The 18,247-nt window shown below is 26.4% G+C and overlaps 7 protein-coding genes across 7 annotated transcripts; 5 read left to right on the top strand and 2 right to left on the bottom strand.

The window, feature by feature from the left end:
- Positions 1-268: 268 nt before the first annotated feature.
- Positions 269-1,411, top strand: OCT59_014949 (uncharacterized protein; the record flags this gene model as incomplete). Its single annotated transcript, XM_066150339.1, has 5 exons — positions 269-275; positions 391-632; positions 708-891; positions 967-1,176; positions 1,242-1,411. 5 exons carry the CDS (start codon positions 269-271, stop codon positions 1,409-1,411), a joined length of 813 nt encoding a protein of 270 aa, XP_066002515.1.
- Positions 1,412-2,232: 821 nt separating this feature from the next.
- Positions 2,233-3,232, bottom strand: OCT59_014948 (uncharacterized protein; the record flags this gene model as incomplete). The annotated part of the gene is made up of 2 exons (XM_025329368.2): positions 2,233-2,528; positions 2,608-3,232. 2 exons carry the CDS (start codon positions 3,230-3,232, stop codon positions 2,233-2,235), a joined length of 921 nt encoding a protein of 306 aa, XP_025171493.2.
- A 1,484-nt stretch (positions 3,233-4,716) lies between these two features.
- OCT59_014947 (uncharacterized protein) lies at positions 4,717-6,334 on the bottom strand (the record flags this gene model as incomplete). Its single annotated transcript, XM_025332472.2, has 4 exons — positions 4,717-5,140; positions 5,211-5,449; positions 5,534-6,144; positions 6,217-6,334. 4 exons carry the CDS (start codon positions 6,332-6,334, stop codon positions 4,717-4,719), a joined length of 1,392 nt encoding a protein of 463 aa, XP_025171494.1.
- Positions 6,335-7,374: 1,040 nt separating this feature from the next.
- Positions 7,375-8,469, top strand: OCT59_014946 (uncharacterized protein; the record flags this gene model as incomplete). Its single annotated transcript, XM_066150338.1, has 3 exons — positions 7,375-7,672; positions 7,752-7,881; positions 8,268-8,469. The coding sequence occupies 3 exons, from the start codon at positions 7,375-7,377 to the stop codon at positions 8,467-8,469; spliced, it is 630 nt and encodes a 209-aa protein (XP_066002514.1).
- A 435-nt stretch (positions 8,470-8,904) lies between these two features.
- On the top strand, positions 8,905-9,255 carry OCT59_014945 (uncharacterized protein; the record flags this gene model as incomplete). Its single annotated transcript, XM_066150337.1, has 1 exon — positions 8,905-9,255. One exon carries the CDS (start codon positions 8,905-8,907, stop codon positions 9,253-9,255), a length of 351 nt encoding a protein of 116 aa, XP_066002513.1.
- Positions 9,256-9,302: 47 nt separating this feature from the next.
- On the top strand, positions 9,303-10,738 carry OCT59_014944 (uncharacterized protein; the record flags this gene model as incomplete). The annotated part of the gene is made up of 3 exons (XM_025311460.2): positions 9,303-9,623; positions 9,701-10,088; positions 10,158-10,738. The coding sequence occupies 3 exons, from the start codon at positions 9,303-9,305 to the stop codon at positions 10,736-10,738; spliced, it is 1,290 nt and encodes a 429-aa protein (XP_025171495.2).
- A 385-nt stretch (positions 10,739-11,123) lies between these two features.
- On the top strand, positions 11,124-11,526 carry OCT59_014943 (uncharacterized protein; the record flags this gene model as incomplete). The annotated part of the gene is made up of 2 exons (XM_066150336.1): positions 11,124-11,126; positions 11,230-11,526. The coding sequence occupies 2 exons, from the start codon at positions 11,124-11,126 to the stop codon at positions 11,524-11,526; spliced, it is 300 nt and encodes a 99-aa protein (XP_066002512.1).
- Positions 11,527-18,247: the final 6,721 nt, after the last annotated feature.

Below are 18,247 nucleotides of genomic sequence, written 5' to 3'. Positions count from 1 at the left end.
ATTCTGACCCAGCAATGGCCAATGCAATAAGTTTAGAATTTCCAGATACTATCCATTGTTTATGTATATTTCATATTGACCTTAATTTGAAGAAAAATCTTTGGAATAAGTTGAAATCAGATGAATTTAAAGCATTTCGAGAAGAATTTTTTCATTGTAGGAATACATTGATTTCAACACTTTTTGAAAATCGTTGGGAGCATTTGAAATTAAAATATCCATCAGCTGGTAATTATATAAGAAAACAATTGGATCCTTTAAAATACAAATGAGCTGTATGTTATACAAATAATCAATTTACAGCTGGTGCAAATAGCACTCAACGAGTTGAAAGTTTGAATCACAAAATTCATGATTGTGTTCGTTCAAATTCATCTCTTTTAACATTAGTAAAAGAGATCCAATATGTACTTGACAAGGAATCAGAATACGCAAGGGTAGAAGAATACAAAGACCAAATACCTATAGTTGGTCTTGCAACTATTCCTAAAGCATATTTTAAATCCATTAAAAAAGTTGTTTCGGAATTTCTTATGCCTGCAATGGTATTTTTAGTTTGTAAGCAAATGCAAGAGTGTTTTTATTATGATAGTTTTAAGATGAATGTTGCAATTATTGATTCTATAATACAGGTAATTATTATTTCTTTAGAGAATTGTTTGTTTATTCATATTTCATATTAATTAACACATTTGCCTTTTTAATAGGAACAAATAAATACTGATTATAATGAAGGAATGAGGGAAGAAAACTATGAAGTTGTTAAAGTACACCTCACTGATATCATTTCTAAAATTGGTTTGGATCAAATTTTAGAAATTTGGCAATTGGTTATATCTTGTGGAACCAAAACTCATTATGTTATTTTGTTAGTGGATGGATCACATCATTGTACGTGTAATCTTCTTATAACACATGGATATCCATGTCGCCATTTTTACAAGATTTTACGATGTTCAACTTAAGCTAAATGGCATATAGGTCTTATTGCATCATGTTGGTATAAGGATGATATAATTGATGGAAATAATGATATTTGGCAGCAATCACCTATAACTCTATGTATAAATTCAAATCAAGAACAGAATAATGATCAATACTCAGTGTATAAGTTTGATTATATTAAACAAATTCGTGGTGCTGAATTCTACAATCAAAATTTAAGAGAAATTAACTGTACACGACGAAATATGGCAAAGCACACGTTGCAATTGCCACTAATTCTTATGATGAATTTATAGGTATTTGCCATGGATTTATATCAGATAAACAAGCAATTCTAGAATCAGGTCAGAATATGGAAGAAATCAATTTTAACATTAAAAATCCTATAATTACTACAAGAAAAGGAAGGCCAGCTGGAAGAGCAAAGAGTTGTGTTGAGATTCAAGACCAGCATACTAGAAAATGACGACATTTACAACCATTAGATAATAATAATCAAATGTCAAATAACAATGCAAGTGGAAGTAATAATAATGAAAAAGACAAGCGAAAGACTTGTCAAAATTGTGGAGAAAAAGGGCATAATAGGGCAATGTGTAAGTTCATTAGTCAGAATGTGTAAATTATTTCAAGTATATGTATTGTTGATTGTACATTAGCAAATGGGATGAAATGCTATTTATTCATTAATTAGATCATGTAAATTGCTATCTATTGTATGCATTACAAATTGTATGTTGACTGTATTAATAAAATGAAAATATTTGCTTTGCATTTTGATTGTATCAGTTTTTTCATATTGAAAGTGTCTAAAACTATGCCGATAACATTTCAAAGGCTAATTTACATTTGTAGAATATAAACTTCCATGATTAAGATTGTAATTAGATTACCAGAGGTTAGGATTGTTAGGATTAGTTAGGGTTAGAATTAGGGTTAGGGTTAGGGTTAGAGTTAGGTTAGGGTTAGGTTAGGATTGGGATTAGAGTTAGGATTAGGGATTATGGTTAGGGATTATAGTTAGGCTTAAGGTTAGGATTAGAGACGTGTAAATTTTTTTTTTTGAATGTCTTTACTAACTTTATTATTGTATTCTACTTTCTTATTCAGGTAAAAGCCACTATCAGACTATATCAGTAGAGTTACATATGTGCTAATCACATGACAAGGAAGGAATTTTCTCCCCAGTTAAGATTAGAAATTTTAAAATATAAATATTACCATTTTTAATCATATGTGATGTTTTACCAAATAGTGGTGATTCCTTCCATACTTGTCTGCCGCAATTCAAATTTTTTTAAGATGCCGATGTTTGGGAGGGCCAAAATATAATTTTGGAAAAATTGATGGATTATTAAGAATACGTTGAATATAATCAAAAATGGAAGATGTATAGTCTTTCTTAACAGAAACTGATGTAGATGGAATATCCATTGGATTAATCTTAACATTATGACTATTTAAAGTTATTAATGGAAGATTGTGACGCATTTGTTTTAATGTTGTGATACTTTGAGGAAGATCTGATGCACAAAAATCTGGATGTTGCAAAATTTTTACTAAATCTTGGTAAGCACAAGTTCCTATTAATTAAATAAATAATTTAGTGTTAAAAATAAATAATTAATTGATTAAATAATTAATTAAATTTAATGCTAATACCTATCATGTATTTTGTATACCAAATAAACATCAACATCACAGATTTATTTGGAAAGTAAGGTTTAGCTTTACCATGATAAAATGATGCATTTTGAAATCCATCATATTTGTTTTTAAATATGAAAGATATATCTTCTTCGTCACTATCTTCACATTTATCCAATCTTTGGTTATAGTTTTCTTGATCATTATTACCAATATCATTACTTTCATCATCAATCAAATTATGAAAGTAATAGTCTCTTTCTTTATTTTCACTTGTAGATGCATTTTCCTCTTGAATTATATTTCTATTTTCATATCCATTCAATTTCTGAAAATATTTTTCTTGATCATTATTATTAATATTATATTCACTTTTATTATTATTAATTGATTGGGAAAGAAAAGAATTGTTATTTCTAGATAAACTATCTCTATTTATGGATGAATTTTCATTTGGAATAATATTTTGGATATTGTATTCTGAAAAATTTGACATATTAGAATTGCTATGTAATGCTAAATTAGATTTTTCATTATGTGGTATAATTTTATGAAGATTTATACTTTTGCCAATATTTGAACGTACTGCTTGTCGCAAACTTGCTTTTTGTGTTAATATTTTGCGTGTAATTTTAACCATATCAAAAAATGTCAATAAAAATATGTTTAGGATATTTTTTATTTTATTTTTATTTTTATTTTATTATGGCCATTTAGGATATTTTTTATAAAAGGAAAACAAAAATTGCAATAAAATCATATCAGATCATATGATAATAAAAATAATAATAGTTTAAATTAGCTTGTTTACCTAATTTTACTATTATTTACATAAATTTCTATGTGACTATTTGAAAAAGAATTGCATAAACTTCTATATAACCTAATTTACAATACAACACGATCTTCTCAGTCTTCAATTTTTAATTAATAATCCAATATTACTATAAATTATATAAATTTTACGTACAACAATCACATAATTTCATTTTTTAACCTAATTTGTAATACAAGACATTTTAATTAATAATCCAATATTACTAATGAAGTTTTTCAACATAAATTTATATTTTCAAAATTAAATGACTTTTAATTCTTTAACGAACTTCCTAAAATATTATACTTTCAAAATAAATGACCTTTAATTCTTTAACGAACTTCTTAAAATATGCCGCTAAGAAGAAAATAAGTTAAAGCAAATAATCCAACTAGCAAATGAAATACTCGAAGCACAAAAAAAAGAAAGTTGGTATTGTTTTTATTTATAATTAAATGAAATTATAACTGATAAATGAAAAATATTAATTAAAAAAATATATATTTAACTATCAAAAGCTACTAAACTACAAGATAGTAATATTCAATTATCTGAAGAAGGTTTGAAAACGCAGGAGATTTTTAATAATAATGATAGTATATCTATCCAAGAAAAAGATAACAATGTAAGTAAAATTTTGAATTCAATTTAACATAAATAAAGAATTATATAATTAACCTGTTTAACTACTTTGCTAACAACTAAAATTTTACGTAATGTATTGTACGATACTTGAACAAGTATTGTACAATCATATATTTAAATTTTATAATGAATTGTACAATAGTTTTGGATTGTAAATTGTCAAGTATATATTAATACACAAACACTTGTAATTTATATAGCCACAATTATATTTTAATAAATCATCTTACGATTTTAAACAATTTTTTTTACTTATATATTACACAATATATATTACAATGGTTTGTCATACATATAAGCACATAACTACTATGTTGTTATTTTTCATTAACAACTAATTAGTAAGTATTTTAACCTGATTAACCACGCACTTTAAGATGATGAATTACTTCTCTTTAATTTGGCTCATTAAGGAGGTTCCTAACATAATGTTAGTGTTTCATTCACTTATCCGCTAGCGGTCAGACTAAAATTCCTTACTAATTTTTCACGTACTCTTTCTTATTTTTCATAACAATAGTATAAAATTTTTTAATACAATGTTTGATTTGTAATTAAATTCAAATTATTATGCACAGTATGCAGTAGCATTAAATATCAAGTGTTAAATGATAGTATTACATCATGAATTACATCATGAAGTACATAGAATACGAGTTACTTCAATGTCTTCTGCCAAATCCTTCACGTCCACGACCATAAAAACGTCCACGTTCGCGTCCACATCCACGTCTATTCCTATAGCTTGTAGAAGCTTCCAGTGCATTAAAATTTATTTCATTGACGAAATTAGTTTGATTATGGTGAGGAAGTGTGAGATCACGTGTAATATAATCAAGTGTCTTGACCTCATTTAAAGCTGAAGCATTTGTAAGAAGTGGTTCATCTATACATTTTAAAATGTTGATCATATGAATTTTGATGCATTTGGCAATTAACAATCTAAATGCATTGACAGCATCCTTATCATTGTCCCACCACTCATCAGAAACTTGTGCAAATGGATTTTTAAGACATTGATAAATTACAGTATCATTTACAAATGATCCTAAACTCTCTACATTTGGCATATTTTCGAGAGTGATTCTGGAATAGAAAAATAAATTTGTTAATTAATTATAAAAAAATAAGAAAATACGATTAACAAAATATTTACCCATTGATGTCAATATATTCTTCGCCATATGCTCTGGCACCAGAATTCAAGTGTAAACGATGATCTGCATAGTATGCGTTTATTTTTGTCTTAAGAAAAGAAATTGTTTTACTAGTCTCAGTATACCCTGGAGCTACTGACTTTGCTAGTTCCATATATGCAGCTGGTGGTGGGTTCCGAGCTCTTAAAAACATGATTTTTGTCTTGTTAACTAGAGTTGCAAGCATATCCGAAGTTGCCTATATAATATAACATAAATTTGTAATTAAATTATAAATCATTTTATAGTAAATACAATAAATAAACAGTAAATTATACAGTACATGATTAATTGAAGGATCCAAATTAATAAAATGTCTCGATGATAAATCTTGTCCAGCTGTACGGGGCTGTGGCGCAGCTTCTTGTCCTCTTAAATTATCAGTATTCTCAGGTGTATAACATAATGTGTATTTTGGTTTATGTTTGTTTGAATCCTTAACAGACATATCACTATTGTTAGAAGGACCATCAGAAAGAGGCTCATCTTGAAAATTATCACGAGTGGTAGTATCTTCATCAGAGGAAGTATTAGGGGAAGTATTATCATCAGTTCTTTTATATATGTAGTATTCTGAATTTTTATTATGTGATGCAGGATCACCAGTAGAAATGGTATCAGTATTGTTTTCAGATAATCCAGCTCTTAAGTTAATATTAGGTTTGTAATGCAAAAGGCATTTTTCTGATTTGTCAGTTACATTTGAATTTGATTTTTTAATAGGTGATTTGTCCGATTCCTCAAGAGATTCATTATTAAAAGAGGTACTATTATGAGGAGTATTAAATTCATCAAGAGGAACAACTAGTAGATCATCAAGTAGATCTTTGCATGCATCATCTGCATCAAAACTTTCACCAGATGGGTTGGACGAATTTCCTTTTTTTTCCCCTGCTCAAGTTATTAAAGTTAGATCATTTCTTCTTATAAAATTATGAAAAAGAAATAAATAAATTGATATCTTACTGGATTCCTCAATAGTACTGTTTGATGTTCTTTGACGCTTATGCGTGATTTTATTTTTGCTCGTAGTATTATTTGTTTTGTTACTGCTGTACGATTTTGAACGAGTTTTTCTTATCATTGTTAGAAAACAAATGCAAAGTTGTAAAAGTAGGGAGTAAAAAAAAAAATAAAAAAATTTTTAACGAGGAAAAATTTTAATAGACTTTATAAATAAAATTATTAAACTAATTTAGTCTATTTTTATACCGTAGTCACTTTAACAACCAATCGTATTAATAATATATATAATTGTTAATAAATGACTTTATAAATAAAATTATTAAACTAATTTAGTCTATTTTTATACCGCAGACACTTTAACAACCAATTGTATTAATAATATATATAATTGTTAATAAATATAATTGTTTATAATTGTTTATAAATTTAGTCATTTGATTTTCAAATTACACAAACCACACAAACTACATAAACAATTAGTTTTTTTTCCACGTCATTTTTTTTTTCATTTTTTTTTTGTAAAAAAATAAATTAGTTCGTCATTTTTTTTTCTTTTTTTTTTTGTAAAAAATAAATCTGCAGTCACTTTAACAACCAATCATATTAATAATATATATAATTGTTAATAAATATAATTGTTTATAATTGTTTATAAATTTAGTCATTTGATTTTCAAATTACACAAACCACACAAACTACATAAACAATTAGTTTTTTTCCCACGTCATTTTTTTTTTTCATTTTTTTTTTTTGTAAAAAATAAATTAGCTCGTCATTTTTTTTTTCTTTTTTTTTGTAAAAAATAAATTAGTTTTTTTTCACGTCATTTTTTTTTCTTTTTTTTAAAAAAAAATAAAAAAAAAATGCCAAGCAACATATAATTGAAATAAATATCCAACACTTCGTAAACCACTCAGTCAACAAAAAAATGAGAAGTTCACTATAACATTGCGAGAAAGAACTAATATATCTAACATATCTTCTTTATTAATATCAAACGAAATTCCTTTAAATACGCTTAATAATAATATTATTAATAATCAGGAAAATCTACTTCCAAAATATATTTCTTCACATAATGTTAATACTAGAGCTTTACGCAAAAATAATATTGACGATATTGACAATCAAAATATCTTAAACAGACCTAGCAGAGACATGACAGAAAGAATAGAAGATAATTTTCAAAATTTTGATTTTAATAATAATAACACATTATTATCAGATGATTTTTCTTTTCCTTTGATAAGACCAAATTCACCAACGATGAGTGATAATTCATCTAATAGTGATGATGATAATACAGATGGAGTTAACTTTACGCAAATTACATCTGACAGTAAAAAGTATTATGATGTTGATTCTATATTACCTGGATATACAGATGATAGTGGTCCTTATTTTCCGAGTCTTACAGCTATGTGGATGTTCATATGGTTTACGAAAAACAGTATAGGTAATATATTATATTATTCGTTTAAATCTTTGTTTTGCAATTAAAAGTTTATAATAAACTTATTATATTGATATTATAGGTACGCATGCTTATCACGAGCTAGTCAAAATTATATGCCATCCAAAATTTAAAGCTGATGAAGTTCCTTATAGTGTTACAACTCTTAAGAAAATCCATAAAGGGTTGCCCTTATTACCATTTACAGGAAAGTTTGTTCTGATTGATTTAAAAAATACTCCTTCAAAGACTTTGCCGCTAAAAGAGACATATAATTTTTCAATTAAAAATCATATTTCTCGAATAATTAATAATCCAACGTTGATGCCAAAAATGTATTTTGGGCCTGGTGTCGAAAAAAAAGAAAGGATTGAGATATGGCATGGGGATTTATGAAAAGAATCACCATTATTTGGTGAAACATCAATTGTTATAAATGATGGTAAGGAAAAAGTAATTTATTTTAATCTTATGTATATTATAATATTAAAAATATTTATTTATTTTTTTTATTACAAAATAAAGTTACATTCAAGGCTGGAGAATGGATAGAATATAAAGAATTTCATGATCAACATACGTTAAATCGTGTAGGTAGAATTACCGGTATAGTAATGATAGATGAATCTTTACCTGATCAATTTTTTCGTATACAAACTACAAGAACTTTTTATGAATTACCTGGTACATTGAAAAGCAAAGAAAGATACCAAAGATTACAGTTACATAATGAGCTATGGTTAGAAGAGATACGAAGCACAATTAAGATTCAAGATCTGATTCGTCATGTTAATGTTTAGATCAAAGATGACAATACTCCACGCCTACCAACTTTTGAATTTTCAATTCAAGAGATTATTTATACTTTTAATGGCCGTCAAAAAATTCGTCATGTTTCTTTACGACATAAATTACCCATAGAGTATATAAGTGTTCCTCAATTACCATCAGGTCAAAATATAAAACATTACAAATTTTTTATAGATTTGTATTTTGATGATTTTGGTGCTTTTAACAAAGCATATCATACACTTGGAGGGATCTATATACAACTTGGTAATATGAGTAGAGAGTTGCGAAAAAAACTTAGAAATCACTTCCTTATTGGTTTTGTTCCATTCGGTGGGGAATTTGAAAATACTATTGAAGAATTTAACTCAGATATGAAAGAGTTACAAAATGGAATTCCTATGATGATAAAAGATGAACAAGTTTGAATAAGTGCAGGGTTTGGAATGGGCACGGCGGATCTCCCTCAAGGTAATGACATAGCTGGAATCAAAAGGCATAATGCCGAATATGGATGTCGCACTTGTAAAGTTTCACAAAGTCAACTATCAGATGCAGATTTTGACATATTTCAAAATGGTCGATACCATCATTTAACAAGTAGGATTTATGATGAGATTAAAACTGCTAGGAATAGTACAACAAAGAAGAATATTGCACAAGAATATGGATTATGTCTAAATCCAAATATATTAGATGATTTAGCACGTGATCATCACTTACAAACGCCACAAGATCCATTTCATTGCTTAGCTGGATTAGCACATTACTTGATCATTTATTTAACCATGAGTTAGAGAAATCCGGATTGGATGCTTTACATAGCACATGGTTAATTTTTGAAATGCCAAGAAACTGGAAACGTATCCAAAGTCCAATTACTCATCTTGATTCGTATTGGATGAGTGATTCATTAAGATTAGTTATGATCATGCCTTTTATTCTGTCACGATGCTTAAATACCACACAATTGAAACAATGTTTTGTTATAACTGTTAAGAATAATTTTGAACTAACAAATTCAAGGCAAGTAAAAGCTGTAATAGTTAAAACTTGGAGTTTATTTGCCAGATTATATGCAAAGGTATTTGCCAATGTATTTCACAAATCTGACTATCAAGCGTTAGATCAATTAGTAATAAAATTGACCAGGATTTTGAATAAGGTATTTATTAATAAAATATATATATTTTGCCTTATTTTTAATAATTAGTACATGCGTAACTATTTAATTTAATTTAGATCTATCCGGATATGATAACCACTCTACCAAATATCCATGTTTTACAACATTTACCATTGATTGCAGCTACTTATGGAACATTACAGAATGTTTCCGTTTCACTTAAAGAGATGATGCATGGTGTGTATAAAAGGATGATTCCACATACTAACAAAAAAAATGTAGAATTTGATCTTATTAAGCGAGATAATATATTGCAAGGACTTCGTTATGTGATAGATAATGGTTATAACGCCAGAATTCCTGAAGGTGGTGGTAATTGTATAAGATCAATTTTAAAAGATGAACAACTAATATGCTTATTAGAAGGATGGTATATATCCGTTCCAGCTCACCACATTACAAGATTGGAAGAATACAACACGGTTGAACAAGAACAGGAAAATGGTTGGCGTCAATAAAATTGATTCAGATACTCTTACTTAATGTTAATGTTAATTTTTTTTTATAATTTAGTAATTGAACCACCTCAAGAATGCTTTTTCAATATTCGTGTACATAAGAAATGGAATACTAAAAGGATAGAAAAGGAAGGGTTTGTAAAGAAGATCAGCAACGAAATACAAAAGAATCTTTATGAAGCCTATCGTCACTATCTTAATAAGGAAACAGCAATTAGCTTCAAAACTTTGGAATACTACGATGCAATCTCATATACAATTATAAAAGAGGATAATGTTGATATTAATATTCACGTAGGAGAGGTCATTGATATAGAAGATGATGGAACAAAAAATCGGGAATATGCTATTATTAGAGGAATTTTTACGCACCAAGCAAATGATTATAAAAAATACGCATTTTTTATTTTAGATTGGTATTATGATACCGGCCGAATAGATGACCTTACTGGATGTAAAATCTATGGTCTTCAAGAATCAAAGGACGTCTTATGGCCTCATATTCATTCTTTTCATATTGTTGATCGAAATCCGCATGTACATTTTGTACATAACTGTAAAGCAAATTGTACAAACGAGCATAAGACAAATAATTTGGAATATTTGCGCAATGAGTTTTTCTATTTGGCTGTATAACGTAAATTATGATTAATTTTGCTCTTCTATTTCGTTACATGTTACAAATTAATATATTTATTAATCATTAATTTTCATTTTGATGACTTTATCAGAATTTCGGGATATTTATTGGTATCTTTTTCATAATGCAATACGTATTATTAGTAATATGGTTCGTACAATAATGTTCGCTATATATGTTAAAAATACAATGTACTATTAATTTTTCTATATATAAATAAAAATGATTATATACGAGTGATATTTAAAATTGAATGCACAATTTATTTTTTCTATTTAATATACAATTTATTTTTATTATTAATTTTACTATATATTGATAAATTAATATTACAATCAAACGTTGAAATGGCTCTACAAACCCAATAACAAGTATCTTATCATGGTTTGTACACAATGTATTGTGTCAATAATTTTACAATATATTTAAAAAATTTTAGGTTGTTAGCAAAGTAATTTTTAATTAGGTTACTTGTGTAATCAAGTAGAATTTAGAAAGTGAATCTTTATCAAAATCAAATGATAATGATAATAACAAACTTGAATCCAGTTTTATTTCACTACTTTCTGAAAAAATTAAGAGTGGTGATTTAGAACATGTTCTCAAATTATTATCAAAAAAAAAAATTAAAAGAGATCATGAGGATGATCTTAACTTAATGAGTTACTTATCAAATAAAAATGAACGTCATGATAATTTTAATTCAATTGATCGATCATCATTAAATAAACAGGGACTCTTCCGTTTAGATTTATCATCTATTAGATCTTATGAAGATGAATAGCTTGGCTTGAACTGGTTATCACCAACTATTAATCAATTCTCTAAGAATTATTATAATTTGGATAGTGATGAAAATGAACATCCAAAAATATTACATAAAGATTTAATTACCAAAAATAAAGTCAATAAAAAAACTAGATTTCAAGAAATTATTATCAATAATCAAGTGCAAATAGATAAATTTAAAACCACTCAAGGAAATATTAATGATCAACAAGTATATATAATTAAATAAAAATGGCAAACATTATAATAATGATGATGATGTTTGTAAAGATATTTCATGGCAGAAAAATAAGGATTGTCATCTCTCATCTGAAACTCCAACAATAGGATTAATAAGAGAACATCTATCCAATAATAAAGAAGTTATTGGGGTAAGATTTTATTTGATGAATTTTTTTCTTATAACTATTATTTAATATTAATATTTAATTTAATATAGATTACCAGTGAGCATGTCTCTAACATGTGTGATAAAATGAAAGTAATGTTTATGCAAAGTCAAAACCCTAGTTCAGATGCAATTACTGATGTTGCCAAAATTTTACTACCTGAACAATAGAAAAATACAGAAACTATCAAATTTCTAAAAGGACGTGGTTTAGAATATATGTCACAACACCGATCTCGCTTTAATAGTGATCTTAGTTGCTATGCTGAGGGTTATATAAAAATCAATAGATAAGCTTTTTTTAGTTGTAAATAAATATCCAAGAATGATCAGTAATTAATTAATTTAAAATGTATTTTTTAGCATTGATTCAGTACCAAGTAAGGATGAGATATCAGATATCCTTATATATTACAAATGATTTTTTCAAAGATATATTCTTTACACAATTAGCCATTATCAAGCAAGAAGAATTATTTGAAACTCCAACGATTATTAACCCTTTAAAGAAGTTTTTAAAAGAAGCATTTTTGCTACATTTAAAATATGAAATAACTCATTCAAACAATTCAAATATGGATAATTATTACACTTTACAATAAGTAAAGAAATTAGATCATCTGACTAATGGTTTGATAATTTCAAATTTGACTCACAAAAATACTTCTAATCAAATTAACATATCAAGGGCAATTCGAAAACATCATATATGTAGAACACGCAGATAAAAGGTTATTTTTTTTTTTTAATATTAACAGTACAAAGAAAGGCATTGTATCATGCAAATAAAGGACATATTTTATTTTTTTAACATCTTAGGTGTAATGCATATTTTTATTTATATAGTAAATTTATATGTAATGAATTTCAATATGCTTAGCATAATATTTATGCAATATTTTTAATATTAACAGTACAAAGAAAGATATTGTATCATGCAGATAAAGGACATGTTTTATTTTTTTTAACATACTTGGTGTAATGCATATTTTTATTTATATAGTAAATTTATATGTAATGAATTTTAATATGTCTAGCGTAATAATATTTATGCAATAAGCTTATTTATATTAATTTACATATTAATATGAAAGAGTAAAAAATTAATTGTGTAATGCTTGACAATTATCCTTTTGTAATATATATTATATAGATGTTGCAATTCTAACCCCATAAAATTTATGTTAACATATATGGTAATATGCATGTTTATATTCACATCCTAATTATATGTATAGTATAATGGTTGTAAAATAATGTCAAAAAAATTGAGCTTGATAGTAAAGTATTATGATACATATTATATAGATATCGTATAAATATTGGATTTTGTATTAATACTAGTAGATTTATAATATAATTCAGGCAAAAATTATAAAATGGAATCATAATTTATGATTAAATATTAATTATAATTCAGGCTAAAATAAAATTTAATTATACTAAAACTTTATTAAAATTTATATTATTTATTTATTCAATTAAAATGTATAAAAAAGAAATCATATTCTATGTAAAATCAATTAAAGTTGAATACTATAAATGAAATACTTTATAGTCGAAGTAGCATGATAATGAAGTCACCTGTTTGCTTATTTTCATTATATCTGTTTAATTTATAAAGAAAAATTAGTAAAAAATGTTAGTGTGCTAGTAAGAGAAAAGGATCATTAATAAAAAAGTTAGTAGTAGAAAAATATTAGTAGAAACATTAGTAAGAAAAAAGAAAAATAATAGAATAGAAAATACTATTAGTAGAATAACGTTAATGAAAATATAATATATTAGTAGAAGAATAACATTAATAGAAAATGTTTAGTAGAAACGTTAGTAAGAATTTCAGTAGGAGAAAAGAAATGATAGAAAAGAAGAAAAAATGTTAGTAGAAGGTAAATGTTAATAAAAATAAATATTAGTAAGTAGGAGAATAATGTTAGTAGAAGGAAAGAAATGATAAAAATATGTTAATAAAGAGTATACTTGTATCCAAAATTATTTTAGTATTACGGAAATACGTAATTACGTAATTCTGTAATTATTAAGTAATTCATTAGAAAAACTCTGTATTCCGTAATTAATTTCGAATTCTGTAATTAATTTTGTATTACGAAAATATTTGGCTAGTATTACTCTTAATTTTAGCCGAATTATATTTAAAAACTTTAATAAATAATAACTCGGCATTTAGTGATCCATTTTGGATGATTTTACCACCATTCGATTCGTCATGATGAGACGAATCGATTGGTAGTAAATTCATTCAAATTTCAAATCCAATCACTAGATCGTGCTTTGATATCAATAATCATTAAAATTTTATAGTAACTTAGCTCCGTCAATATTAATGCTATAGAGATGAAATACTTACCATTGGATTCGTCTCAGTGAGGCGAATCTAATGGTGGTAAATTCGTTCAAATTCAATCACTAGATCGTTCTCTGATGTCAATAACCAATAAACATTTATAGTGACTTAGCTCCGTTAATATTAATGCTAGAGAGATGAAACACATACCATTAGATTCGTCTCAGTGCGATGAATCGAATGATAGTAAATTTATTCAAATCCAATAACTAGATCTCGAGAAATTCGTAATTTCGCACTGTTACACGAATTTTAATATAATTATGGAATTATGTTAATTACAATTTCGTAATTTTGGATTTCGGATTTGCCAATTGAATTTCAGAAACAACTATACCCGTAATTAATTAAGTAACTCATAATTAATTAAGTAACTCGTAATTAATTAAGTAACCTGTAATTAATTAAGTAACCTGTAATTAATTAAGTAACTCGTAACTAATTAAGTAATTTGTAATTATATTTACGTAACGTAATTTCAGAATACGAAATTTAAAAAACAATTACTAATACAACTATAGTAAAGAGTGTTAATAGAAGAAAAGAAAGAAAAAATGTTAGTAGAAAGCAAACGTTAATAAAAATGTATGTTAGTAAGAGGATAATGTTAGTTGAAGAAAAGAAATGGTAAAAATATGTTAGTAAGGAGTATTAATAGAAGAAAAGAAAGAAAAAATGTTAGTAGAAGGTGAATGTTAATAAAAATGTATATTAGTAAGAGAATAACATTCAGTGGGAAAAAAGAAATAGTAGAAATATGTTAATAGAAGTGTTAGTAGAAGAAAAAGAAAGAAACGTGAAAGAAAATGTTAGGAGTATTAATAAAAAAATGTTTACAATATGAAAAGAGAAATGTAATATTAGTAAAATATACTTTTATTTATTTCTGATAAAAAGATATATGTTAATTATAAATATTTCATAATAAGTAAAAATTATAGTAAATATAAGAATTTGTTTTAAATATAATTTAGAGATTTTGTTCAGATCACCCCTGATGATTTCATTAAACGTCATTCTAATAATGTAATAATCATGTGATTTGCATAAACTTTTATTAGACTTTCATAATTTTTTCTCACGATTGGTTTTCCTTTTCCCTTTTGTTTCAAATATTTTTTTTTTAATAACTCTTTTTGTCTTTAATAACATTAAAATAAGTAAGTAAAGCTGATTTGTTTCTTTAATTTTTTTTTTTATTATTTTATAAATATTAATGTTTCTAACATTTCTGATAAATTTTTTAGTCTAAATGTTTAATTATTTTTATATGAAAAATGTGTGATTTTAATAATGAATATGAAATCAACATCGAATACAATTATTTTAATAACTAGAATGAGTCTTCCGAAGAGTCATCTGTCCAACAAATTCCCCTTCTCGTGTTGGAATTTCTAAGGGACGATCACTTGAAAAATTGATTATACCTAATAGTACTTTTGACTAGGCTTCTAAATTAAGTATTGGAATGCAATTTGAAAACTGGAACTATGCTAATTTAGTATTATTGGCTTATGGACAACAGATTGGCTTCGTATGGAGGATTCAAGATAAATACTTAGATAAAAATGGAGGTGTATATAAGTATATATTTGAATATAGACACGTAGGAATATTCAAATCAAAAAAAAATAGCAACAGATCCTTCAAAATAACGCAATAGGGAATCAATCAAAACTGGCTGTACTTGTTTTATATATATGTGCTGGCCACTTAAGTCACAATGTCCTTCGATTACCAAGATGAATCTCACATATGATGGACATTCACTTAATCCAGAAATAATTCAATTTGCTAATGTTTATTGACAAATTCCTCAAGATGTAATGAATAAAATTGAATTTTATGTGAATACAATTCATGGGATTAATTAACACACATTAAGGCAACTTCTTTAAGGTGAATTTAAGGATCACCTTTTTCTTGATAAAGATTTGGCCAATGCTATTTAACAATTCTGAAGAAATCATATAAATTCTGAACAGAATCCTAAAAATGATACTTCTAATCTTCTTAAAGAGTTACAAAAAATGAAGGAAGATGATCCTACATGGTTCATAACTTATCATTGTGTCAAAAATTGTCTTTTTCATCTATTCTGGATGAGCCCTCATCAACAAATTCTTTATCTAAGGCATCATGACGTTATTTTGACAGATAATACAGCACGAAGTCACGAACTAATAAGTATCACTTTACAGAAACTTTAAGTTTTCAAGTGATATCATTTCAATATCATTTCAATATCATTTCAATATCGATTTAATATCGATACGATATTGAAATAAAGTATTATCACTTCGATATCATTTTGATATTAAATCGATATTGAAATGATATCAAAATGATAATAGAAATGATATCGAAACAACATCTTTAAGTTTAATTTAAAGATATCATTTCGATATCATTTTAATTATCATTTCGATATCATTTCAATATCGATTTAATATCAAAATGATATCGAAGTGATAATACTTTATTTCAATATCGTATCGATATTAAATCGATATTGAAATGATATTGAAATGATATCAAAATGATACCGTTAAGATAAACTTAACGATATCGATTCTATATTGATTAAAAATGGTAAGTTTCTGTAAAGCATTTATCATTGTGTTTGTTTGTAGGTGTTGATAAACATCATTATTCAAGAGTGATAGCTCAGGCATTAATGTCTGATGAAACTACTTCATCATACACTACCCTCCAAAAAGTATCTGGTCAAGCTCAACTTGATTTTCTCAAGATTGAATATATAAAGTATTATTTTTTTTTAAAAAAAAATAATTCCCCTGGTTCTAATGATTAAAATGAATGTATTTTTATTGTGTTATGATACTTGTACCAGATTTGGCAATAAAAAAATAATAACGCCTCAATTTTTGCCAACGCTGAACTTTGCTTTTTTTTTGTTACTACGCCATTCAGCTACTTTTAAAATGGGAAAAACTAGTAAATTGAGTGAGTGTGGGCAAATTATTGGCCTTTGGAAAGGATATGAAACTATCAGGATTAAAATTCTTGTATCGAACAATTGTGTCTGTAATGGTTAAGGTTGCTTGCCGAAACCTTCTTAATAACTGCCGAAACCTATACGGAAAATGCCAAAACTATATTAAATCATATTAAAAATCCTGCCAAAACTTTACCGAAATGCTGAAACCCCCATTTGCCGAAACTGCCGAAACCCTGCCGAAACTATAGTAAACATATAGTAAAATCTTGCCGAAATTTATCGCAGGATTTTAGAGAGGTTTTGGCAAGCAACCTTAGTAATGGTACTTTTTGGAAATTTTAGGACACGACTGGATTAACAGCTAAAAGAAGAGTGGAAAGAATTCCATCTGAAACTTACATTAATTTAATTGAGAGCATACTACGCTGAATTGAAGCATGCATTAAAAACAATGGATAGCCAACTAAATATTAATTATTATTAATAAAATATGATTTTTATTGGTTGACCGGATACTTTTGGGAGGGTAGTGTATATGTGAGTTCTTAATAATTTTTTAGCAGCAACAAATTATCTAGCACCAAGAACAATTTTTTCCAATTGTGATACTGGATTAGAACCAGCGGCTATAGAATCTGTTTTTCCAACAACATGATATTTACATTATATCTTTCATATAGCTTTAGGTTTCCAATTTACTGCATTTAAAAATGATTTTTTTATTTGCCGCAATACATTATTTGAAGAAATTTTTGAAACATGATTTATTTCTTTATGTATGAACTTTCCAGAAGTTGCACCATATTTGAAAAATGTTTTATATCTAATTAAGAAACGCTGGGCTAAATGTTTTACTTTTAAGATAGGGTTAAGGTTATATTAGAGTTAGGGTTAGATTAGGTTCAGATTAGGGTTAGAGTTAGGTTAGAGTTAGTTAGTTTAGGTCAAAAAATAGTATTAATTGAATTTTTTACCAATATTTGTAGGAGTTTAATGCTAGA

The sequence above is a fragment of the Rhizophagus irregularis genome, chromosome 22 (genome assembly GCF_026210795.1).
Source record: "Rhizophagus irregularis chromosome 22, complete sequence".
Lineage (NCBI taxonomy): Eukaryota > Fungi > Glomeromycota > Glomeromycetes > Glomerales > Glomeraceae > Rhizophagus > Rhizophagus irregularis.
Note: the sequence above shows the minus strand (reverse complement) of the source record. Positions and strands in the feature narration are given on the sequence as shown.